Source organism: Pseudorca crassidens, chromosome 15, assembly GCF_039906515.1.
Source record: "Pseudorca crassidens isolate mPseCra1 chromosome 15, mPseCra1.hap1, whole genome shotgun sequence".
Taxonomy (NCBI): domain Eukaryota; kingdom Metazoa; phylum Chordata; class Mammalia; order Artiodactyla; family Delphinidae; genus Pseudorca; species Pseudorca crassidens.
Window position 1 is genome coordinate 8762225 of NC_090310.1, and position 24550 is coordinate 8786774.

The 24550-nt window shown below is 48.7% G+C and overlaps 1 protein-coding gene and 1 long non-coding RNA gene across 4 annotated transcripts in view; both read left to right on the top strand.

The window, feature by feature from the left end:
* The first annotated feature begins 300 nt into the window (after positions 1 to 300).
* HIP1 (huntingtin interacting protein 1) overlaps positions 301 to 24550 on the top strand; it is a 153711-nt gene continuing 129461 nt past the window's right edge. For all 3 annotated transcript variants that reach the window (XM_067705883.1, XM_067705885.1, XM_067705886.1), the window contains exon 1: positions 301 to 498. In XM_067705883.1, the coding sequence (XP_067561984.1) occupies positions 379 to 498 (120 nt within the window). In that variant the 5' untranslated portion in view covers positions 301 to 378. The remainder of the gene's footprint in view (positions 499 to 24550) is intronic.
* On the top strand, positions 3927 to 7889 carry LOC137206796 (uncharacterized). Its single transcript, XR_010934832.1, has 2 exons — positions 3927 to 7630; positions 7747 to 7889. It is a non-coding gene; the product is annotated as an uncharacterized lncRNA (long non-coding RNA).

Consider the following 24550-nt stretch of genomic DNA (forward strand, 5'->3'; position numbering starts at 1 on the left):
GCAGGGAGAGCGGTGCGCTGGGCGTCGGGGGAGGGGAGGGCGAGGGCAGGTCAGGGCCGCCCCAAGCCCCGCCCCAGGCCCGCCCCCGCCAGGGGAGGTGGGGCCCGGTGACGGACAGGCCTCCGGGCCGGTCACGGCCCGCCTCACCGTCCCTAGGGCCCAGCCGGGTAGGGCGAGTCAAGGGGCTCTGGAGAAGGCGGGGGCGGACGGGGAAGCCTCTGGGCGGGGGCGGGGCCTCAGGAGAGTAGCAGTGATCTCAGCCAATGGGAGGCGGGAGCCGTACCGTTAGCGCCGGATCCCAGTGGGTAGGGCGGGGCGGGCGGCGCAGAGGGGATCCCGGGGCTGCTGAGGGCCCCTGACTCGGCTCCGCGGGGCGACATGGACCGGATGACTAGCTCCATGAAGCAAGTACCCAACCCCCTGCCAAAGGTGCTGAGCCGACGTGGGGTCGGCGCGGGGATGGAGGCGGCGGAGCGGGAGAGCTTCGAGCGGACTCAGGTGAGGACCGGGGGACTCCGGGTCGCGCATGGCTGGGGCATCCCGAGAGACGCAGTGTCCTGGAGCGGACTTGAAGGGAGTAGGGGTCTTGCAGACCCAGGAAAGGACAGAGCAAGGGGGCCGCGAGAGAGGGCATCTGGTGCGCAGGTCAGGGCGGTCAGGGAAGGTCGGGGACCCCGGGGGCACCCGGCTGGCCTGGGGAAGAGGGCAGGGCGGCTCCGAGGAGCTGACATGATCCGTGCGGCGCGACTGAGGGGAGCCGATCCTGGCGGGGCAAGGCAGGGGTTACAGGGGCGGTGAGAGGGGAAGGAACCCGAAAACGAGCCGAATGGAAGGCTTGCTCCTAGGCTGGGGAAGCTCACGGGGGTGGGGGCTACTGAGGGTAGCTGAGGCTACTGAGGGGGCTACTGGCGGCCGAGAGTGGGGCGCTGGGTCGGGGATATGAAGGGTGGGGAGCCCTTTCCTCCCCTCTCGATCGCTTCAGGGTTGTGCTGACATTGCCCCCACCCCTAGCGCCCCCTTCCTTGTGCCTCTTGCTTGGCTCACACCACCCCCAGCTGTCGGTCTCCGAGGGCCCGGCTGAAGGGGTCTGAGCGGTGAGAAGGAATGTGGGAAATGTGATGTGTGGCCGAGTTTGGAAGATGACTGGGGGCTGGAGGGGGCCGGCCCGGGGGCAGGAATTGAGGCTTTTAGACCAGTGGCCCCATGCCGGTCAAGTTGAGCTGACCTGGGGTGCCCAGAACCCTGAATTGGGGTTTTGGTTTCATCCCCCAAGATGTGCCTGACAGCTAATAGGCAGATTGCCCCATTTGTCCAGCCTGAGCAGGGCTGGGGGCCAAAATTCCTCACTGTCGTCAACAAAAAGCCACAATCCATTTTTACCTCAGAGTTTTAATGCCTTGTGTATTGATTGGACTGAATAAAGCTGACATGTTTATGGTGTTCATTGGCTCGTTTGTATGCAAAATCCGTTTCCAAGGGCACAGCACCTCTTTGAATCCCAGGGCCAAAGCGGTATGGGCACATTTTTTCTTCACTCTTGCCCTCGGAGTGGAACCTTTGAAGAACCAGTGGGACTTCTACTGCCAGAGGCTGGTTCTCCTGCTGTGTTCTGCTCCCCCCCACCCCCAAATACAGTACCGTGTGAGGGAAGGGCTTTGGGGTTTTAGATACAGATGGTGAGCTCCTGACTGAGTGTTCTATATAGAGAATCTTGCAAAGAATGAAGCTTTTCATCCCAGGGGACTTCCTTCTCTTCTTTTTCCAAGCCCTTCGCAGGTGTGTTTGGGTGATGTAGAGTAGGGAGTGTCCCCTTCCTAGGTCATCATCCTACCCCAGGTGGGATGGGAGAGATGGCTGTTCACTTCTGTCTCCCAGGGCCCAGCTGGGTTTAAGGTTTATTCTCTGACTTTGTGGATTGGACCCCAGAAAAGAAGGAAGCTACCTGTCTGCTGTGGGTATTATGGCTTCAACTAGCTGCCTGGGCACCTGAGGCTGCTTGCTCCAGGAAACAGTGTGAATTTTTTTTTTTTTAATGGCAAAGGAAAATGAATGGTAATTCATTCCTTCTAGAGTCTCAAATAAATAAAAACTGGAGCAATAGAGAAATACACGTAAGACTTTGACCCATTATAGTGATAGAAATTAGGTTTATGAAAGTTTCTCTAGCTATCCAGGGACAGCCCAATAAGAAGAGTCTAGGTCAGTGTTTGCCAGTTCCATTCTATGGAACACTGATAATTGGCCAAATTTGACCTAGTGGCTTGTGTGTGTGTGTGTGTGTGTGTGTGTGCGCGCGCGCGCACGTGCATGTGTGTGTGCATGTGTGCACATGTGTGTGTGCATGTGTGCACATGTGTGTGTGTGTGTCTGTGTATGTGTAGTGTGGAGGGGAGGTAGAATGAATCAGGAAAAGAGAGTTTCTCTATTGTTGAAACTATTAGGGGAGTAGGAGAGTGAAGAAAAGGAAAGAGGAGAATCCTAAAACCTCATCTTAGTCAAGCTGCAGAAATGTATTTTCTTTAATGACTACCTATGAAATGTATTATGAGATATAAACATGAGTTAGAAAAAAATTTTTTAATGAGTTAAGAAACCATGAGAATTAGCGACATTAGAATGATAATTGTAACTAATTATTGTGTTTGGCACTGTTCTAAGTACTTTATTATATTTCCTTCTTTAATCTCAGTAAGGTCCTGTGAGGTGGTATCGATAAGGACCTATGAGGTGGGTATCAGCCACATTTTACCTGGATGAAATTGTGTCACAGAGAAGTTAAGTAACTTGCCCAAGGTCACACAGCTGGAATTGATCCCAGCCTTTAACTACTACCTTGTGTGGCCTTAACTACTACCTTGTGTGGCCTCTGAGTACTGGGCAGAACACTGGCATGGGAGCTAGAAGAGGTTGGAGTTTGATTGCCAGGCACGTGGGTGGGTGGTGTGGCCCCAGGCAAGTTGTCTAACCTTTTTTTTTATTTAATTTACTTATTTATTTCTTTATTTTTTGGCTGCATCGGGTCTTAGTTGCATCGGCTGTGATTAACTCTTCAGTAAAAGGGCAGAAGTGTTACTAGTTAATGCAATAATTACTAAGAGTGTGTGCTTAAAGTACAGGCCATGGGGGTGGGAAAGGGGTGGCAAGCGGGTGGGAGCCCTCTGAGGTCTGAACCCCACCCTTCAGCCTGAGCTAGCACTTGCTGGGTGGAGAGGAGGGACAGGGCCATTCCAGGAATGGGGAATGGTCTGGAGATGGGTGTGGATGAGACTTATTGGCTGAGTGGAGACAGGAGCAGAACTGGTCCCTTCCACCTCTGAACGCCTCGCACCTGCTACCTGTCCTGTCCCCATTTCTCTGTGACCCTCAGTAAACTGTGAGCGTCCTGAGGGCGGGACTGTGTCTTGTTGCTCTTGCCTCTGTCCTCACATGCCTGAGGCTCATGTGAGTGGTGAAGTGGCTGTAGTCAAGGGTACAGAGTGACTGGTTGGTCCCACAGGGAGGCCTGGCCTGGATGGGGAACTCGGCTCTGGGCTGCAGGGAACATCTGTAATTACTTGATGTTCTTTGCTAGTGGCCCCAAGTTCCCTCCTGGTCCTGCCTTGTCTCTGCAGTCTCAGTCAGGAGCCCTGCCCCAGGCCTATCAGGGGACTCTGATTTCTCTGCCTTCCTTCCGGTCAGGCCCGTTCCCCAGCTGCCTGTGCCCTCAGACCCGCCTTGTTTCCCCACCACTGCCAGCCTCTTCTGGGAAGCCTTCCCTCCTCGACTCTCCTGGGATCATCCTCACACTTCACGTGGCCAGTGTCCCTGCCAGAGTGGGGACCCCTGCCCTGCCTGCCTCAGTCCCCATCTGCAACCAGACCCCTGGTGTGTCTCCCACCCAGCCCATCACAAGCAACCTTCAGTCTCTAGGGAAATAAAAAGTAGTTCCCGCCCTCAAAAAAGCTGCAGTAATAATGCTACGTTGCCTGGAGTACTTTACAGTTTATAAAGCAGGTTTTAGCCATCCTTGGGGTCACACTGTGGTTCGGTGTTATCACCCTCATTTTATGGATGAGAGCTTGGTAACTTGCCCAGGGCCGCTGGTCGGTGAGAGAAAGGGTCAGGATTCAAACCCAGGACTCTGGGTTCCAGGTCTCAGGCCCACCACACTGTCCTCAAGTCGGGCAAGAGGGCGATTCTGGAATGAATCTGGAGGGTTGCCACTCACAAACAAAATACCCTGTCTGTATTTACTTATCTGGAAAATGGTTTTCTGTATGGTTTACTTGTTTTTTTCCACATTCATTTAGTGAGTACATACCATGAAGGGAACTCAGAGATGAGTAATGTAAAGAGAGTGGCCCCAGAGGAGCTCATGAGTCAGCAGGGAGGTGGACCGGCCACTGCGGGCCTTCTCTGCAAGGGGGACAGAGGACCCGTGGCACCGGCATCACCGGAGCCATTAGCAAGGCAGGACCTGCTGCATCAGAGCCTGCATTTCAATGAGACACGGAAGTTTGAGCAGCTTTGCTCTGTGGCAGGTGAATGCTGGGATCAGAGGAGAGGATGGGGCTCTGGAAACACAGGGGAAGGAACAAATCGTTAGTCACAATCTCTTGGATGGAGCCCACGATAGAGTAAAGGAGCCTAACCAGTCATACACTGGGAAGAGCCAGGAACAGAAACAAATATTTATGCAGGGCTTGCTGGGTCCTAGGAACATGCTAGGGGATTTATAGCCTTTAACCTATTTAACAGCTCAGGCTCAGAGAGGCCAAGTGACTTTTCCAAGGCCACATAGCAAGTAGACAGACAAGCCAGGGCTTCAAAATCAGATGACAAGTCCTCTTCTCCACGTTTAAGTCAGGGGTGTTTCTGCCATCTCGTTCATGATCATCAGAAGTTGTTCAACCTTCGATTAACCAGCTGAAAAGTTGTAGGGTTGGGCTAGAGGAATCAGTGGATCCCAACCCTGGCTACACAGGAATGGTTTCTAACATAAAAGGTGCTGTACCCCTCCTGTCCCCTGCTTGCTCCCTTAGTTGGTATTGAAAACTAGAAAGGATGCCGAGAGCTTTCTTTGGTTTTTCTGTGGTTCTGTCCTCTTCTGGTTTCCTCCCACCGATACTAATGAGAAAAGCCTGCACTTATCACACTTACTCTTGTGCAAGTGTAAGGGCCTTGCACAAATCTCCCCTTTCAAGTCTTACAAGAAACTTACAAATAGGGTTATAAACCCTATTTTACAGATGAGGCAATTGAGGCTGAGAGGGGTTAATAACCAGCTCAAGGTTCTGAAGTAAGTGACAGCTGGGACTCAAACCCAGGAAAACTGGCCCCGATTGCCATCCCTGTGGCACTGCCTGGCCCCCTCCAGCTCTCATCCTCCTTCCTCCCCTAACACTTGGGGTCCCCAAGGCTCTGTCCTCACCCCACTTCTCTTTTTCCTCCTGTCCACTTCCTCTGCCCTCACTTCCATCTGATGGTTTCTGTTCTCACCTCAGTGACGCCGACTCTCTGACTTCCTGGCCTGTGTGACCACTTCCCATTGGATATCTGCCCCCTGATAAACCACACATGCCCCAAACTCTGCTTGGGCCTCCCCAGCCTGTGAACACCTGTGCCTGGTCCCCATTAGTCCCATCATCTCCTGGGCATCAGCTCTGAGCCCTCCCCGCCTCTTGCCCTCACAGCCACACTCTATTCTGTGATGTTTCTCTTGTCCTTCCCTCCTTTGCTTCTCACTGTCGCTGCCCTTATTTCCTCCTTTGCCTGCATTGTTGTAATTCCATCCTCCCCGCCTCCCAAAGCGTCTGATGCCAGATGGATTGTCTCTAAAGCCCAGCACTGCCCATTTTCCAGGAACCTTTGCTGGCTGCACAGAGACCCCACATGATGTGGCACCATCAGGGTCCCTAGTCCCTGTCGTTTGCAGGCCTTAACTTACAGGGCATCCCTCCACCAGGCAGCCCCTGCAGTCTGGTTCAGGTGAGCAGGGTCCCTTAGCTACTCTATGTCCCTCCCATTCATCCACGTGCACATCTTGGCTTCCCTTCCAGACTGGAAGGTCTTGAGGGCAGGGTCTGGGTTTCAGTGCCCAGTGGGCCCTTGCATGAGGCAGGCACTGTTTGCCAAACATGTGAACATACAGCAGTCGGAGGATCTACAGCAGCCTGGGGGCCGCAGGCAGACCTCCACTTGCAGAGTGCTTTTCCTTTGCACATTTTGGAGATTCTCCCTCTGTCTCCTTTGATTTCCCCAATGAGCATATCTCACTAAGTGCCTGCCCTGTGTGCCAGGCCTGGGCACCCAGGGTACCATGGAAGTACATGGCCCACTAGGTTGGAGACTTCACTTAGGAAAGAGCCTGCAGGGGCTGGAAACAGAATTAGGGCTCAAGGTTGACAGTTTGAATTTCCATCAAGTTCAGAACACTTGATAAACATTCCCGAACTATGGTCTTGGACTTCCCAGGGCTTCATTCTGCTTCAGGTCAGATCTTTCTGAGCTAGAAGAGGTTACAGGGAAGGGAGAGAAACTGGCCTAGTGTCCCGGGCACCTGGACGTGGCTGATGGCAGTGGCCTGCGTGCAGGTGCTGTAGTTTGCAGCAGGGCATGAGGGATGTTAGGATGAGTGCAGAGACAGGAAATCTGTCTCTGGCTCTGCCCCTGCATCTCTCATTTCAAAATGAGGAGGCTGGAAGAGATTTCTGGGGGTCCTTCCAGCTCTCAAATATTTCAGCTTATAAAACCCCTGTAAGCAGCCTTTGCCATTAGAATAAGGACACACATTTCTTCTGAGCTCCCAACTGCTCTCTTGAAAGGGGTTTCCAGCTGCCCCCTGTATGTGGAATGGGGCCCAGGTACCAGTGACGTGGGGCTCATGAAAGGATGCTAGTGCACCTTGGGAAGGGATAGGGTGTGTCCGTGTGGTCCAAGAGAGCAGATTCCCAGCCCCACTTGAGCACTGAAAGGGTTCCTTGCTTGTGAGGCACTGGTGAGGCCCGTTTTATGCTCCCCATGCGTGGGCCCACTTATTCCACTACCTCGGGACAAAGTGTGGGAGTGACCTGGGCGGGGTGTAGGGCACAGCTTGGTGCAGTGGTGCCACAGGCCAGCGGCCATGACTTCTCCTGCATCCAGAAGGGTTGATGTCCTGGAGAGATGCCCACCTAGGAGAGGGAAGTAGTCAGCCCCACCTCCTGGCAGGGTGGGGAGTGCTTCCTGTTTTCCTGCCTGGGCAGGCAGGGAGGAGCCCTGTTCCAGGCTGTGGGCAGTACAGTCTGACACTGCGGGGAGAGAGCTGGGGATTAAAGGTTCCTCTGGCTTAGCCCACAGGAAAGAGAGAAGGGATCTTCTTGGATCTGAAAGGTGGCTGCTGCCACCTCTGCTGTTAGTGCTGGGACACAGCTCAGGAAACTGGTCGGGCAGTTCAGGAAGCCAGTGTGGCCAGTTGCTTCTGATTTAACTACAGCTACCACCATGTGCAGTTTTTAAAGTACGTTTACACATAACCTCTTTCCAGCCACAGAACAACCGTGCAGGAGGTAATTTTGGTCAGTTCTCAAGTGTGGATACTGAGGCCCAGAGAGCTCTGTGACTTGCCTAAGAGCACTCAGGAAGTGGCCCGAGGAGCTGAGACTTGAACCTGGTGGGTCTGATCTCAAATTGTACACTTTCCTTTCCATACTTCCCTCTAAAACTGAAGCCTGGCCTGGGGCTGGTAACTTAGAAAAGGTACAGAGATTTCTTTTTTTTCCCCCCTAGGTCTTTTCCAAATTGACTTATTTGGACATTTGAAATTCCTCCCAGAAGATTTTTAGCAACACACGTAACTACCGAAGGACCTTTATCCAGAATATGTAAAAAAAACTTAAAAGAAAAAAAAAAAGGACAACCTAATAGAAAAACAGGCAGGAGGTACTTCACAAAAGAGGATAAGCAAATGGCCAGTAACCATATGAAAAAGTGTGCAACTTCGTTATAAATCAAGGAAGTGAAAATTGAAATTACAGTGAGATGCAGGATGGCTGAAATAAAAATGAAAAAGAAATTGACAGTGCCAAGTGTTGGCAAGCATGTGAAGCAGTGAAAGCACGCATGCACTGCTGAGGGGGGTGTACACTGGTGCAACTGCATTGGAAAACAGCCTGGTATTATCCCAAAATTGAAGATAAGCACACTTAGTAACCCAGCAAGTCCACAGCGAGCTATATACCCAACAGAAATGCATGCACATGCACCAAAAGATATTTAGAAGACTATCCATAATCATGTCTAATAATAACCCCAAACTGTAAACAGTCCAAAAGCCCATCGGCAGTAGATGGATAAATAAATTGTGATCTGGTTTCTCATTGGGATACTATACAGCAGTGAAGATGAACAAACTGTGGTTTCTCTCAACAACATGGGTGACTCTTGCAAACATAACGTTGAGGGGAAAAATGGCAGACCCCAAAGGACAACTCTGAAGGCTTCCATTTATATTAAGTTCAAAAAACAGGCAAAGCAAAACTGGGATTTAGGGGTGCTTGCTTAGATGGTAAAACTGAAAAGAAAAAAAAGGGAGTGATTATTATAAAAGTCCAGATAAAGGTCATCCCTGGGTGCAGGAGAGGTTAGTGATGGGTAGGATGTTCAGAACAGGGGAGCTTCTGAGGTCCTGCCATCCATCTGTTTATTGGCCTGGGTGGTGGTTTATGATAATTCATTAAGCTTTCCATTTTTGCTTCATGCAGTTTTCTCTATTTATATATTTCAGAATACAAAGGATTATAAAAAGGCTCCTCCCAGGGAGTAGGAGACGGTCTTAAGGAGGCTAAATAAGAACCTGCCATTTAGATATCCACCCACCCTTTGAGGTCTTTCTCAAACACAGCCTCCCCCGTGAAAGCACTTCTGAGGCTGCCCTAGAACTGGGAAATGTTTGATATATGAATCACGCATATACAAGCAGCACACCCTGAGCCCTGCTGTAACACGTAGCCGGGAAGTTGACACCTATCATTAGCCCACACTTAGCATGGTGCCCTTGGCTCCCGTTCATGTGTGTCTTGTGCCTACCTTCCTTCGTGGCAGACGGGCCCTCATTTCTTTTTCTTTTTTTTTTTTTAATTTATTTATTTATTTTTGGCTGCGTTGGATCTTCGTTGCTGCGCACGGATTTTCTCTAGTTGCGGCGACTGGGGGCTACTCTTCATTGCGGTGCGCAGGCTTCTCATTGTGGTGGCTTCTCTTGTTGTGGAGCACGGGCTCTAGAGCGCAGGCTCAGTAGTTGTGGCTCACAGGCTTAGTTGCTCCGCAGCATGTAGGATCTTCCCGGACCAGGGCTCAAACCCATGTCCCCTGCATTGGCAGGCGGATTCTTAACCGCTGCGCCACCAGGGAAGTCCTGCGCCCTTATTTCTCACTCATCTTTTGGTGAGTTGCCCCAGTGTCTAGCAGAGGGCTTTACACCAGCCAAAGCTCAGGATGTCTGTTAAATACGAAATAAATTAGGCGGTGAGAAGTTCTCAAAGGAGAGAACGAGAGAAGAAAGCGTGCCTCTAGGCTCAAAAGAAGCACATTTGAATAAACCAAAGACCCAGGTGATAGGCTTCTGAAACACAGAACCTCGGGCTTGGCTCCTGTTCCAAAGCTTGAGATCAAGCCAGACACGGTGAGCCACTGTGAGAATCTGGGAGCCTGGAGGATGTCACCTGGGAACATGGCAGAAACGCTGACCTTCTAACAGTGGTTCTTTGAGGTCTCCGTCTGGCTGTGTGGTCCCTGGGGCCAGCCCATGGTGACAGTTCTTAGGCTAGACAGTTCCTGTGTGTGTTATTATGTCTTACTAGGCTGTCACGTGTCCCCTCTCCCACACTGGCCTGGAAGCAAATACCTTCTCTGTTCGGTTTTCCTTGGATCTGGCTTAACTATTGCTATATTCTTCCCTCCCATTTTCCATAATCCTTCAGAAAGACATAGGCATGAGCTCTGTGGTTTCCTCTCCGAGCAAGATCCAGATCAGCTTCCCTTGGAGTCACAGGTCATCCCAGGGCTCCACCTCTCTGGGCTTGGCACGTGGTAGAAATTCAAAAAATATATATGTTGAGTGCCTTTTCTTTGTCAGCTCAAGTTCCTGGCGCAGTGTCTGGCCCCGAGTGACTCTTGATAAGGGTTCGTGGAATGAAGGATAAAATATTTTGGGTGAAGGACTGAATGGGCATCAACCATTTTTGGTCCCAGTTCTAAAATATGAACCCTGATTTGCGAACCCTGAATCTGGGGTCACATGAGCACAATTGGAGCCACCAAGAGGGACCCTGAAGACACCGTCTCTCTGATGTAACTGTGGGTGGTCCTTGGGGACTTCCTATTGAACGTCAACTCCCTGACTCATGCTTGGCAGTGACTTGCGATCTCCTGCTTCCCTTGAGACCCTTATTCCAGGATGGGATCTCCCTGTACAGCCAAGGCCTTGTTACTGTTGATAAGAAAAATCCGACTCAAAAAAGAAAAAAAAAGAAAAAGAAAAACCCAACCCACCTAAACTTTGTCTCCATCTCCTGCCACAGACTTACTCATTCTCCTTTGTTCACAGCTTCAGAGAATCTCAGTTTATAAACCATCTCGGGCCATTCCACCTGAAGTTCTGCCAGTCACCCTAGGAGACCCCGCTGTTCTGCACCCCTGCAGCTAGTCACAGAGGCCTGTTGTTCCTGCCTCCTTGACTGCGCGCCGTATCGCCCCAACTTCTCCACCACCGCCTCCGCCTTCTCCACCTTAGTTCAGGTCTTCATCTCAAGCCCGAGCTATTTATTGCATGGCCCACCCGGCCCTCCTGCCCTCCAGTCTCGACCCTCATGAGATCTACCCTCTCCTTGGCCGTCAGAGTTTGGTTTTAAGAGGTCCAACTGTTTGTATCACTCCAGGTTTTAACAACCTCTGTTTGTTATGCGTTACTCTAAGCTGAAACCCAAGCTCGTTGTCACAGCACACAGCCCAGCTTGGCCAGCCTTAATGTTAGCACCCGCAGCCCTACCAAGCGCCTTAGCACTTTCCCAGCACAGCCCAAGGCTGCTTCACTCCTGGGTTTGTCCAGGTGGCAGCATTCTCCTCTGCCTAGAACGCCACTCCCACTTCATCCACCTGCCAAACTCTTCATCCGTTAAGTCCCACGCTCGATGGCCCCTCCTCTGGGAAGTCTCCCTCCACCCCCACCCAGGCAGATTTACTGACTGCTGTTTCTGTGTGTTCTGTGCTACCGTGTTTATCTGGGAGTCTGTCCCACACTGGACCGTGAGCTTCCTTATAGCTTAGCCTGCTCTGTAGGCCTCCCCACCCTGAGCAAAGGGCTCAGTGCCCAGTAGGACCTCAGGAGATGTTTGTCAGATGAACTAATGATGCATCTTAAGGACCTAATTGTATTTGATTGTTGCGGTAACGGAAAAGGGAGTGGGCCCAGTTCCCACCCCAAGGCAGATGCTTAACACCGAGGTGAACTCATCTGATCTGTGTCACATTGGACTGAAACGAAAGTTTTGGCAACACTGGTGGGTTCAAGGTGAGCGTGTTTTAGGAGTGGAGAATTCAGTGGGAGGGACAGATTTACAGAGGTGGCTTCCGTGTGCAGGTACGGTACACCTAGAGCCAGCGGATTAGGGGCCTGATTTATGTTCTGTCAGTGGACTGCTAGGTGTTCTTTCTGCAGCTCAGAAATGTGAAGTGAAATGTGGTAGGTAGAATAACGTCTCCACCATCAACATATCCACCTGTGACTATGTTCTGTTACCTGGCGAAAGGGACTATGCAGATGTAATGAAGGACCTCAAGATACGAAGAGGAGCCTGGAGTATCCAGGTGGGCCCAGTCTAATCACACATGCCCTTAAAAGCAGAGAATCTTCTCTGGCTGCCAAGCAGAAGAGAGACATGGCAGAAGGGGAAGTCAGAGGGATTCCAAGTGAGAGAAGGATTCAATGTGCCATTGCTGGCTCTGAGATGGAGGGGCTGACGTGCAGGGACCCAAGGGAAGCCTCCAGAAGCTCAGAGTGGCCCCTGGCTGACAACCAGCAAGGACATGGGGACCTCGGGTCTCGAATAGCAAGGAATTGAATTCTACCAACAACTGGAGTGAGCTTCAAAGCGAATTTTCCCCAGAGCTTCCAGTAAGGAATGCAGCCTGCTGACACCTTGATTTTAGCCCAGTGAGACCTTGTTGGACTTCTGACCTATGGAACTGTGAGATGGTGAATGGCTGTTGTTTTAAGCTGCTAAGTTTGTGATAATTTGTTAAGCAGTGGTAAAAGCTAATACAGGATGGTAACAGGTAACGCACGCTCCAGGGCAAGAAGCCCAGTGGAGGCCAGGCCTCGCTGCACAGACAGGCCATGCTTTAAACCTAGAGGAACACTTGTTATTTCATCCATGCTTGTTGTGGCCATAGATAAAACAATGGATTTCCACGCTTGGCACTTATTCACAGGTGTTTTATCCTGGAAAAAACAATTCAGCAGCCTGTTCGAAACATTCTTTCCTGTTGGGCCATGGAGTTCTCTGGTGCAATTCCAAGTTCGAGGATCATAGATGTAAGTTACTTAGCCTTAAAAAAAAATTTTTTTTGATCAAGTGCTGTGCTGTCTATTAAAAAAAAAAAAAAGGCAGGTGGGAAATCCCAGTGTTACCATAGGATCCTGATGGTGTCTTTGCTTGAGGGAACTGACTTAAAGGCAGGAAGCACAGGTGGGAATAAATGAAGGGCTTCCCTCAGGGTGGGCCTGCTGTGTCCTGAGACTTACTCAGGTTCGCTGGTGGTCTGGAATGTTCCCGTATCCTTGGGCTTAGCTGCAGAGCAGCCAGGAGGTCCTGGAACTCTGGATTAAGAATTGGGAAGCCTGGCCTCTCCTGGATGTGGTTCTCTCTGTTCTGCCATGTTCCCTACCCTCTATAGGTCTGTGAAGTGAGGGGGTTGGATAAGATTGCCCCAAAGGCTTAGGAAATTGGGATTCCTTGCAAGTGTAGTTACTGAAGCAACAGCCCTGTCAGAATTGACTGCCTTCTAACAACACCTGGCCATTGTTACCCCAGATTTTGGTTCTCAGCTTCAGACACTGAATTCTGTTTGGCTTTCCCCTCTGTGTGAGACCTTTCCTCCTGGATAACCCTAGCTGCACTTAGTTTCTATGGGTAACTTCTTCTGCGTTGGTCAGATGGACCTGTCCCCCCACCAAAAGAACTGGCCTCCCAAAGTCACTCAGCAAACACCCAGTGAGAAGCCCTTTGCAGTTGGTCACTTCTTCCCAGGCACCATCTTCTGTCTTCTGCTTAGAACTGCCAGGTACGTCTGCCCAGGCTGAGCACTGCACAACTTTGGAAGTGTCTTTTGAATTTCACCTTCCCAGTGGTAGCCCATCAGGCCTAACTTTGTAGCATAAATTTTTTTTCCAGAAAAACTCTTTGACACTGAATCAGAGGCCACATGGAGTGTCTGTCATGATGCCATTGCAGTGAACCTGAGGCCCGACCTATCAAATCTATTTGATTTAGAGAATGTTAGAGCCAGAAGGGATGTGCGAGATTCAAGCTAGCACCTACAGATGTGTTTCTTTAAATTTTACAAATAAACCTGAAACCCGTGGCCAGGGCATAAACACTGATTTTCCACAGTCTCCACCACTCCCTGTTGTCTTCTGCCAGCCTGCTTCATGCTTTGACCTTACCTCCCTGGTTCCTGTTGTTATCTAGATATGGCCTCTGATTCAATCCTGTTTCCTAAAGGGAAATGAAGATTAGAAAAGAAAAATAGGGTCCATACTGCAAGTCAGTGCCCAAATTTGAGGCAGACCCAGTTGTGTCTGGGTCTGGGTTGTGCCCCAAGACTCTGTAGACGTGATGAGCATGGGCTTTAGAGCCAGACGGTTTACCTGCCTGGGGTCCCAGGCAGCCCGCTTTACAGAGATGCTGGTGGGCATAGGTTAATCTGGATCAATGAAGTAGAGATTTGTTGAAAGAGCATCTACAGTAATAAAAATACCTACCTCATAGGGCTGTTGAAAGGATCAAATGACATAATAAATAAAAGATGCTCAATGCGTTCCCTCCCACGTGGTGAGCACTTGGAAATATCAGCTCTTACAACTATTCTCTTACTTGTACTTAGTAACGTCTGAGTTTGGGGGTTAGTGCACTGTTTGGCACAGGGTGTAGGCACATGGCTGTTGGATAAGTAAACGGATGGGTCTTGGTCTGGTTTGTCTGCTCCCTGATGAAGCCCGGGTTGAGGCTCATCTAGACGAGGACCTACACAGGGAAGTCCCCGGGTTTTCAGGGGCGCCGTTTCAGAGGGTGGTGTGCAGAACCACAGGAGGAATTACCCGGAGATCTCAGGAGGTGTTTTCCTGCACCATGACCTGAACACATCGGCCTGCCTTTGCACAGGATCTCGGGTGAACCGCCTGCTTGGAGGAATCTGCATTTCTGGTTCTAAGGCCTCAGGAAAGACATTGAGGCACAAAGCTGGCTCAGAGGTGACAGTTAGGTGACAGAGGGCATGCAGTGAGAACTGCCCAGTCTGGAAAGACAGAGGCTGAAGCAAGGATGCAGACCGGAGAGAACACAGGCCCCCAGGGCAGGGCATGGGGTTTGGGTCGAGGCTCTACCCATGACTAGTTGTGTGATTTTATTTTCCTTAAAGGTATACACGTACAGGAGGTAAGAGTCAGTTCCACAGGCTTGTTACCAAAATCCAGCAGTCTCTTGGCCCAGTTCCTTCTCCCTCCCCAACTATTTCCTGCTTAAACTGCGTTCATTATAGCCATTAGCATGAACCTGCCATTACATAAGAGAAAGATCTCGCTTTCATTAATATAGGTGCCTTCCATCCCCTGACAATCACTTTCCTTCATTATCCCCCCAGAGTTTTAACTCTGTATTCAGTGTCAACTTTATCATGACCCTGTCCATGCTAGGGACAGCTGAGCCCCTCCTATATATATATTTTTTAAATTAATTAATTAATCTTTATTTTTGGCTACATTGGGTCTTTGTTGCTGCGCGAAGGCTTTCTCTAGTTGCGGCAAGCAGGGGCTACTTTTCGTTGCGGTGCGCGGGCTTCTCATTGCGGTGGCTTCTCTTTGTTGCAGAGCACGGGCTCTAGGCATGCGGGCTTCAGTAGTTGTGGCATGCGGGCTCAGTAGTTGTGGTGCACGGGCTTAGTTGCTCCGCAGCATGTGGGATCTTCCCAGACCAGGGGTCGAACCCATGTCCCGTGCACTGGCAGGCAGATTCTTAACCACTGCGCCACCCGGGAAGCTCCCCCCCCATATTTTGATATACATTCCTGCATGCATTTTTGTTATTCTTTGTTTGCTTGGGCTCATCATTGATTTATCTAGGACCATCCCTCCAGTGTGTAAATCGCCACCTACTTAATACGGTACGTATTGTCAGTTTCATCATCCTAGGGTCAAGTGAGAATGCGGATGGGCAGGGGCTTGGTAAGGAGTCAGGAATCATGAAGATGACCTAGACTGGGGATAATGGCTGCAGTTCGGAACTTTCTTTGCAAACCTCCAAACTGGACAGTAATTATAGGGCAAATGAAAGGATACCTCCCTGTGAAAAGAGTGGGGACTAAGGCACATCCAACCCAAGAGGCAAAATAGGCTACACGTGTTTCCAGGTCCATGAGGAGTTTGGATCAAGTCATAGATGATGTAACTGGGACTTATGAAGGAAAGTCTGAGCAATTAAGCGTGTCCTTATGTCATTGAGAACAACCTGCATCTCTCCCAGACCCCTGCTCCAGGAACAGCTGAGCCTAGGAGTTTTTTGAAAATTTATTTTCATTTATTCTGAGTGCCAGTTGAGTATATTTAGAATGTGTTTTGTCATGGAAAACGGGGAATAAAAACCAAGTGATAGGAGAGTCTTAAATGTCAGGGGAATTAGGCCTCAGAGTGAGGGGGCAGACTGGCTGTGAGACGCCCTAAAGCTCTGTTTCCTCATTTGCAAGTTACTTTACATAATAGTACAGGCCTGCAGTCTGTTATCCCCACAAAATCCCAGAGGCTCTGGAAACCTAAAGTTCTTTTCAAAGTTTGGTACCCGACCTGTTCTTGTCTGGGCCTATTTATAGTCTGTTATTTGCCCATTTTAGAATGGATGGTCATACGATACGCTGCAAAGATGTTACCGTGTTTGATTAGAAGGTGTTACCCAGACCCCCAAATTCCCAAACACACCAGCCCCCAAGAGTTTGGGATAAGGGATTGTGCCCTGGAGTGCCCACTCCATCGTGTTGTTGGAAGGATCTGAATACGATACCTTAGATGGAAAAGATGAAGCACTATGCCAAGCAAATAGGAGGTGCTCAATAAGTAAATGTTAGCTGTTATCCTTATTATTCATTGGTTTTAGAATCACACTTGTAGAACTAGGAATAATTAACATCCAAGTCCAACTTCCTATATTCAGTCAAGATCATGATGAATTATTTTAAGCTAGAAAGACTTGAAGTAGCAGCTTGGTGTGTAATAGCATGATCCAAAGACAGAACTGAGTTCAAATCCTGTCTCTGTTACTTACCACCCCTGTGACCTTGGGCAAATGCCTTAACTTCCTTGCCTCAGTTTTCCAATCTATATAGTGGGGGTAGTAATACCTCTCGAATGGGTTTACCCTGAGGATACAGAGAAAGTCAGAGAGCGCAGTGTATTGAAATGAATGACGATGTAGACTGACCTGGGCACATCACCTATGTGGCTTTCTTGCCAAAAGTGCATAACCTCAATTTAATCATGAGAAAACATCAGACAAACCCCAATTGAGGGATGTTCTACAACATAACTGACCAGTCCTCTTCAAACATGTCAAGGTCATGAAAGACCAGGAATGACTAAGGATATGTGACAATTAATACAAGCTGGGATCCTGGATTGGATCCTGAAATAGAAAGAGGACACTGGGGATGGGAGGGAGGGATAAAATAGGAGTTTGGGATTAACATATACACTACTATATATAAAATAGATAACCAACAAGGACCTGCTGTGTAGCACAGGGAACTATACTCAATATTCTTTTTTAAAAATATATATATAAATTTATTTATTTATTTTTGGCTGTGTTGGGTCTTCGTTGCTGTGTGCGGGCTTCCTCTAGTTGCGGTGAGCCAGGGCTACTCTTCGTTGTGGTGCGCAGGCTTCTCATTGTGGTGGCCTCTCGTTGCGGAGCACGGGCTCTAGGCACACGGGCTTCGGTAGTTGTGGCTCACGGGCCTAGTTGCTCCACAGCATGTGGGATCTACCTGGACCAGGGCTTGAACCCATGTCCCCTGCATTGGCAGGTGGATTCTTAACCACTGCGCCACCAGGGAAGTCCCAATATACTCATTATTCTGTAATAACCTATATTGGAAAATAATTTGAAAAAGAATATATATGTGCATATATATATATATATAAAATAACTGAATCACGTTGCTGTACACCTGAAACTAACACAACATTGTAAATCAGCTATACTTCAGTTAAAAAAAAAAAAAGAGGATACTAATGGAAAAACTGGAGAAATCCAAATTAATTTTGTAATATAGTTAATAATATTGTACCAAAGTGAATTTCTTCATTTTGATGATTTTTCCTATGGTTATATAAGATGTTAGTTAATATAAGGGGAAGCCAGGCAAAGATGTACAGGAACTTTGTACTATTTTTGCAATTCTTCTGAAAGTCTAAAATTATCTCAAACTAAAATGTTAAAAAAAAAAAGAATGGCATGTTGCTTGGCAGACGTTAGTCAGGGCTAAGTAAATGTGCATTCCTCTACTCCCTTGGGTCATCGTGGAGACCCCGGAGACCCCACATGCAGAGGGACAGGACAGTGGTGTCTGAGGAGGGAAAGTGTGGGAAGTCTAGGTTGCACTGGAGGAGGGAACAGATCTGGTGCCTTTTCCAGAGAGGAGCTGCTTTGAGTGCCCCAGGTCTTGAAGGGAGAAATGGCGTAAGACCTTTGTCTGCAGTCTGCCGGATGTACTTCTGTTGGCCTCCTTCTGCTGCAGACGGCCTGGCCCACGTAGTTAAGCACTTAACAGTCAAACAAGCTTAGCTCCAGCTCCAGTTTGGTTACTTATCTTGGGGGGGCCTTGGGAAAACTCCTCATCTGGAATATGGGGTAATGTACTGACATCTGGGCTCAGTGAATGGGTTGAATGAGAGGGCCCGGAGCAGTAGCCAGTGCTGGTGGTGGTTTCCCCTCCCCATGAAGCCTTCCTGAACGGCCCCCGTGGAAGTGCCCATCGCCCTCCAGGTCCCCCACAGCAGTCACTTTGTGTCCCTCCAAGGGCCCTTTCTAGGGACACCCTTCTAAGTCCCATGGTTTGTGTATCTTGTTTGCCCCATGACTTAGGGCTTTTGTAAACCAAAGGGCTTTGCATGTGGGGAAATACACAAATGTGGTTAGTAAATTAGTGGGTGAGTGAGTGAATGAATGAATGAGTATATGAATGAGTCACTGAATGAATGAGTGAGTGAATGAATGAGTGAATGAGTGAGTGATAAATGAGTGAATGAGTGAGTGATAAATGAGTGAATGATGAAGGAGTGAGTGAGTGAGTGAGTGAATGAATGAGTAGACTGATCTCCCTCCTGACTCTCTGAAAGAGGACTATGTACCACATTCAGTTATTGGCCCAAATACTTGCCTGGTGTCAGGCTGTTCTCTCGAACGACTTTGGTGGTGTTCAGAGCGAACACTCTTTTATTATGGTTTTTCTCCCTCTATCTTGGATGCCAGTCATCGCTCCAGAAAAAGCAGTCAACTCCTTTCTTACACTGTTTGAACATCTCCAGCTTTAAAGCTCTTTGTCAGCGCTTCAGAATTCTCCAGGCCTCTCTCCTTGTTGCTGAGAAATTTTTGCCACAGGAAATCAGGCTCATTTTAAGGGCCAAACAGTCACTAAATATAGCCTCCTGGCACAGATATTTAAAGAGCTGCGTTGATGATGTTATGTCTGAAGAGAGAAGAAGGAGAAGAAAATAACTTTTTTTTTCTTGATAGAAGAGTGAAGTTATACCAGATTTTCTGTGGGTCCACAGGGAGCAGAGTGCGGGTATGGTGTCAGTGTCTTAATTATGAAATCACCGGCTTAGTGCTTGGGGCCAGGGAGTCATTTCTTGTTAATTCCTTCTCGTCTGTATTTAAAACTACCTCCTGTCCTGGAGAGTTACCTCGGGCGAGTGTGCCCTCCCTGTCAAGCCCGGCACAGCGTGGGGGGCGGGGTGGTGGTGGAGTGCACAGGGAGGTGTAAGAGCTGCTCTGCCCTCTCCTGGGACCAGCATTTTTCCACGGGCCGTGCGGTCGGATGGTTCAGGCAGTAATGCGAGCGATGGGGAGCCATGGGGAGCGGCAGAGGAAGCTTCACTCGCTCGCCTGCCACCCACCTCCTGCTATGTGGCCCGGCTCCTAACAGGCCACGGGATACCGGTCCGTGGCCCAGGGGTTAGGGACCCCTGCCTCATAGCACATATCTGGTGTGTTTATCCCGTAGCATGTGGCTTCAAATCTCATTTGCCACCGTAGCTTTCTGGTACCTGGAGATGCTTTCAAGTTCATTTCCATGTTAATGATATTTTTTTAATGTGTTTTTTTCTAGTATGTCTACGTATTATGTGGGAGAGGTCATGTGTATGACAGCTCAGTCTGCTCTTTTTATCTGAGTCTTAGTTCCCTATTATTCGTCTCCTGCAGCATAGCCAGAGAGCTTAAAATAAAAAAAAAACAAAAACATAAATCAGATTATTTCACTGTCCTGCTTAAAACTTTCCAGGGGGGGGCTTCCCTGGTGGCGCAGTGGTTGAGAGTCCGCCTGCCGATGCAGGGGACATGGGTTCGTGCCCCGGTCTGGGAAGGTCCCACATGCCGCGGAGCGGCTGGGCCCGTGATCCATGGCCGCTGAGCCTGCGCGTCCGGAGCCTGTGCTCCGCAGCGGGAGAGGCCGCAGCAGTGAGAGGCCCGCGTTCCGCAAAAAAAAAAAAAAACCTTCCAGGGGCTTCCTAATTGCTTAGAATAAAATCCACCTTCGTTAACTGAACTGTAAGGTCCTCTGTAAGCTGCTCACACCCTCACCGGCCTCAGCTTGCTTACCATGTGTCAGCCTCTTGCTCCTGTCTTAGAAACTTCGCATTTGCTCTTTGCTTTCCATCCAATTGCTACCTCTTTAAAGGGGCTTCTTCTGACTCCCCAAAAAGCTGTACCCACTCACTGTCTCATCAGCTCATTGTATTTTCTTCATGACACTTACCACTGGGTAGAGTCACCTTGTTTATTTGTTTCTGGGTTTCATCATTTGTCTCCCACCACCAATGCCAGAATGGGGGCTTCATGAGCAACGGAAGGATCTGTGTTGCTTGCAGTTACAACCTCAGTCTCTACCACAGCACAGTGGGACAGCAGTTAACCCCAGGCTTCTCCTCTGCAGGTCACATCATTCAAACCCCTGCCACCGCTCTTCAGAATTCCTACCTGGAATCTCCCAGGAAAGAACGGTGGAGGTAGAGTCAAAGTTCAGTGTCCCGGTTCTGGCTGCAGGGCACACTCCCCGTGTGATTTTGGACGAGTCACTTAACTTCTCCCAGTCTCCATTTTTTCATCTCTAAAATGAGGACCACCGTACAAGATAGAGTTTTTGCTAGAATAAAATGTGAATGTTCGCACAGCCTTGGGAGGGGCGAAGACAATCATTCTCATTTAGGGCAAAAGTATCCACGTCTCAGTGAGGGGCTCCATGGGTGCTCCAGGGTCATGAAGCCCCGTGAGACTTTTCTCACCCCCTTCTTATTGGCGTCCCTCATACATCGGTTTTTTTTGTCTCTGGGTGGCTGTATGGGTGGTAAGCATCATGTCGGCCAGCCAATAAATACATTTCTGAGGGCTTGCTCTACGTGACAGGTGTAAAAAACAGACCCCACCCTCATGGAGGCTGTGCCTGGTCCTTGGAGGACAGGGGTGCCATCATCCTCTTTGGCTTGTTCTACAAAGTTCCATCAGGGTTTTGGATGCGTGGGTTAGTTGGAATGCCTGCCAAGAGGAAGACCTGCCCGACAGCCTTCGTCACTCAGCAGACAAGGTTTCCCAAGCGCCTGCAGTGCCAGGCGCCAGGCGTCGTGCATGAATCAGACTTGATTGCTGAGTTTAAGTTGCTCCTAGACCCCAGGAAGAATGGGTGGGCTGAACGGTCACTGTGATCTGATCCGCTAACCACAGAAGCAGAGGATGCTGGCAGGGATGGGAGGAGCCCAGCAAGGCAGGATTAACTGTCTCAAGTTGCTTATTAAAGAGCCCGGAGCCACACTGAGTCTTGCCGTGATTCTAAAAGTGGTTCTAAACCTGACAGCTGTGGAGGAGAGTGGAAAGCTCCATGCAGACTGGAGGAGCTGGGGAGGCCTGGGGGCAGGTGGGTCTGGAAGAAGGCTTTGGAAAATGCGGTGGGGGGAGGCACGGGGACGGTGTAGCTGAGGGGAAGAGGGAGGGGGAAAGCAGGAGTGAACAGGGAATACTGCAAGCAGAGGCCGCAGACTGGCAGCCCGAGGGCTGGATTCTTTTGTGGGCTTGTTTCGTTTGGCCCACACAGTGTTTTTTAAAAATGGAACTCAGTGTCTTTACATGGAAAACACACTCTTTCCTTTACCACCATCCTTACCGTTCCTCATTTTCACCCCTGGCCTGTCTGAACACATTTATGGACCTGCCCTATTCACTGAAAACCCAGAAGAACCAATGGAAAAGGGTCTTAGAATTAAGAAGCAAGTTCACTATAAGGAATAAAAGTGTTAGGAGTGAGATTATAAAAATGAATAATATATTTTCCTATATATTAGCAAGCAGCTTGAAACTATACTATAAAACAGATCCTAGGGGCTTCCCTGGTGGCGCAGTGGTTGGGAGTCCGCCTGCCGATGCAGGGGACATGGGTTCGGGCCCCGGTCCGGGAAGATCCCACATGCCGCACGGAGAGGCTGGGCCCGTGAGCCATGGCCGCTGAGCCTGCGCGTCCGGAGCCTGTGCTCTGCAGCGGGAGAGGCCACAGCAGTGAGAGGCCCGTGTATCGCAAAAAAAACCCAAAAAAACAAAAAAACAAAAAAAAAAACAGATCCTATTCAGAGAAGCGGCAAGACCATAAAATGTCTTTGTAAGAATCTATGTAATCGTTAATCCTTCACTTATAATTTACTGAGTGTCTGCTATGTATTTTATTTTAAATTAAAATTTTTTAAATTTACTTAATTTTGAGGAAGTAATACACTTACTTGATTAAAAAAAAAAAGCAAAAGGTCTCCCTCCCACTCCTGTCCCCCTGCTGCCTAGTTTCTGCTCAACTCCAAGAGAGAGAACCACTCACTTACTAATTTCTTTTTTTTTTTTTGCGGTACGTGGGCCTCTCACTGCTGTGGCCTCTCCTGTTGTGGAGCACAGGCTCTGGACGCGCAGGCTCAGCGGCCATGGCTCACGGGCCCAGCCACTTCGCGGCATGTGGGATCTTCCCGGACCGGGGCACGAACCCGTGTCCCCTGCATCGCCAGGCGGACTCTCAACCACTGCGCCACCAGGGAAGCCCACTAATTTCTTTTTGTGTCCATTCAAATATTTAATTTTTATGTATAAGCAAATATACATATACTGGAATATTACCCTCTTCCCCACTTTTTACATAAATGATAGTTCAGAATCACTTTTTCGCTTAACCAACTATCTTGGCAGTTTTTATATATCAGCAAATAAAAGGCTTCCTCATTCTTTTTTACAGTTGAATAGTAAAAATATTGATTTAAGACCATGGGCTCCAGAGTAAAATTGCTTTGATTTGAACCTGGTTCTGTCTCTATGACCTTGAACTAATTATCTCTCTGTGTCTTAGTTGTTTTCATATGTAAGTGGAAATGATAGGTACCAACTCATACTGGTGCAAGAATTTAGTGCGATGATGCTTATAAAAGGGCTTAGAACAATGTCTGGCATCTAGTGAGCCCCCTAAATATTAGCTGCTTTTCTTATTCTTCTTATAATGATGAATATACTATACATGCAGGCTAAGGTAAAGGAATAAGGAGTGACTTCAGGGGGGGAGGGTATATGTGATAGAGGGGTCCTGATGAAAATTATAAGACTTTACTGAGAGATATAAAGCAGATGTGCTAGTGGAGAGACGTACTTTGTTTCCAGATGGAAACTATGGAATTTGTAGAGAGGTCAGCTCTTCCTAGTGTAATTTATACTTGTCCTATTTGTAAACAAAACCCCAGTAGAATTTATTTTGGAACTTCAGTTTTTCTAAAATTTATCAGGAAGAATAAATAAGAAAAATTTTAAGGGCTTCCCTGGTGGCGCAGTAGATAAGAATCCACCTGCCAACACAGGGGACATGGGTTCAATCCCTGGTCCGGGAAGATCGCACATGCCGCGGACCAACTAAGCCCATGTGCCACAACTACTGAGCCCGTGCTCTAGAGCCTGTGAGCCACAACTACTGAGCCTGTGAGCCACAACTACTGAAGCCCACATGCCTAGAGCCCATGCTCCGCAACAAGAGAAGCCACCACAACGCAAGCCCGCGCACCGCAATGAAGAGTAGCCCCCGCTCACCACAACTAGAGGAAGCCTGTGCGCAGTAACAAAGACCCAACACAACCAAAAATAAATAAATGAAATAAATTTAGAAAAAAAAAGAAAAATGTTAAAACTTTGAAAAAGATTGCAGTGAGGAGAAACTTTCCCTACTAAATATCCAAACACATTTTAATGATTAAAATAGTGACTTACTCGTTTAAGAATAAGTAGATCAGTAAAATAGTATAAATAGCCCAGAAACATACTTTATACACATGTAAATTAATTTTATGTCAAAAGTAACCTAACAAGTCAATAGGAATGGAAGGATTATTTAACAAATTAGGTGGGGCTTGTTTGGTTAGCTGTTTGGGAGAAGAGGATGTTTAGATTCTCACCTCAAGCTGCATGCCTGTATAAATTCCAAACAGATAAAAATTTTAATTTGAGGGGGAAAAAAATCAAACCATTAGAAAAACACTTGAAGAAGGTAGAAGGAAGTTTGGGGTAGAGGAGGACCTTTGAGTTTTAAAGCAGTCAAAAATATCACAGTGAGGACTTCCCTGGTGGCACAGTGATTAAGAATCCGCCTGCCAACGCAGGGGACACGGGTCCGATCCCTGGTCCGGGAAGATCCCACATGCCGCAGACCAACTAAGCCCGTGTACCACAACTACTGAAGCCCACGTGCCTAGAGCCCATGCTCTGCAACAAGAGAAGTCACCGCAATGAGAAGCCCGCGCACCACAGCGAAGAGTAACCCCTGGTTGCCGCAACTAGAGAAAGCCTGCGTGAAGCAACGAAAACCCAACACAGCCAAAAAAAAAAAAAAAAAAAAAAAAAATCACAGTGAAAACAACGCTGATTTATGCGATCACAAAAAGTTAAAGGTTCTGTATTAGTTTTCTAGGTTGGCTGTAGTAAAGTGCCCTACACTACTTGGCTTAAAACAACAGAAATTTACTGTTTCACTGTTCTGGAGGCTG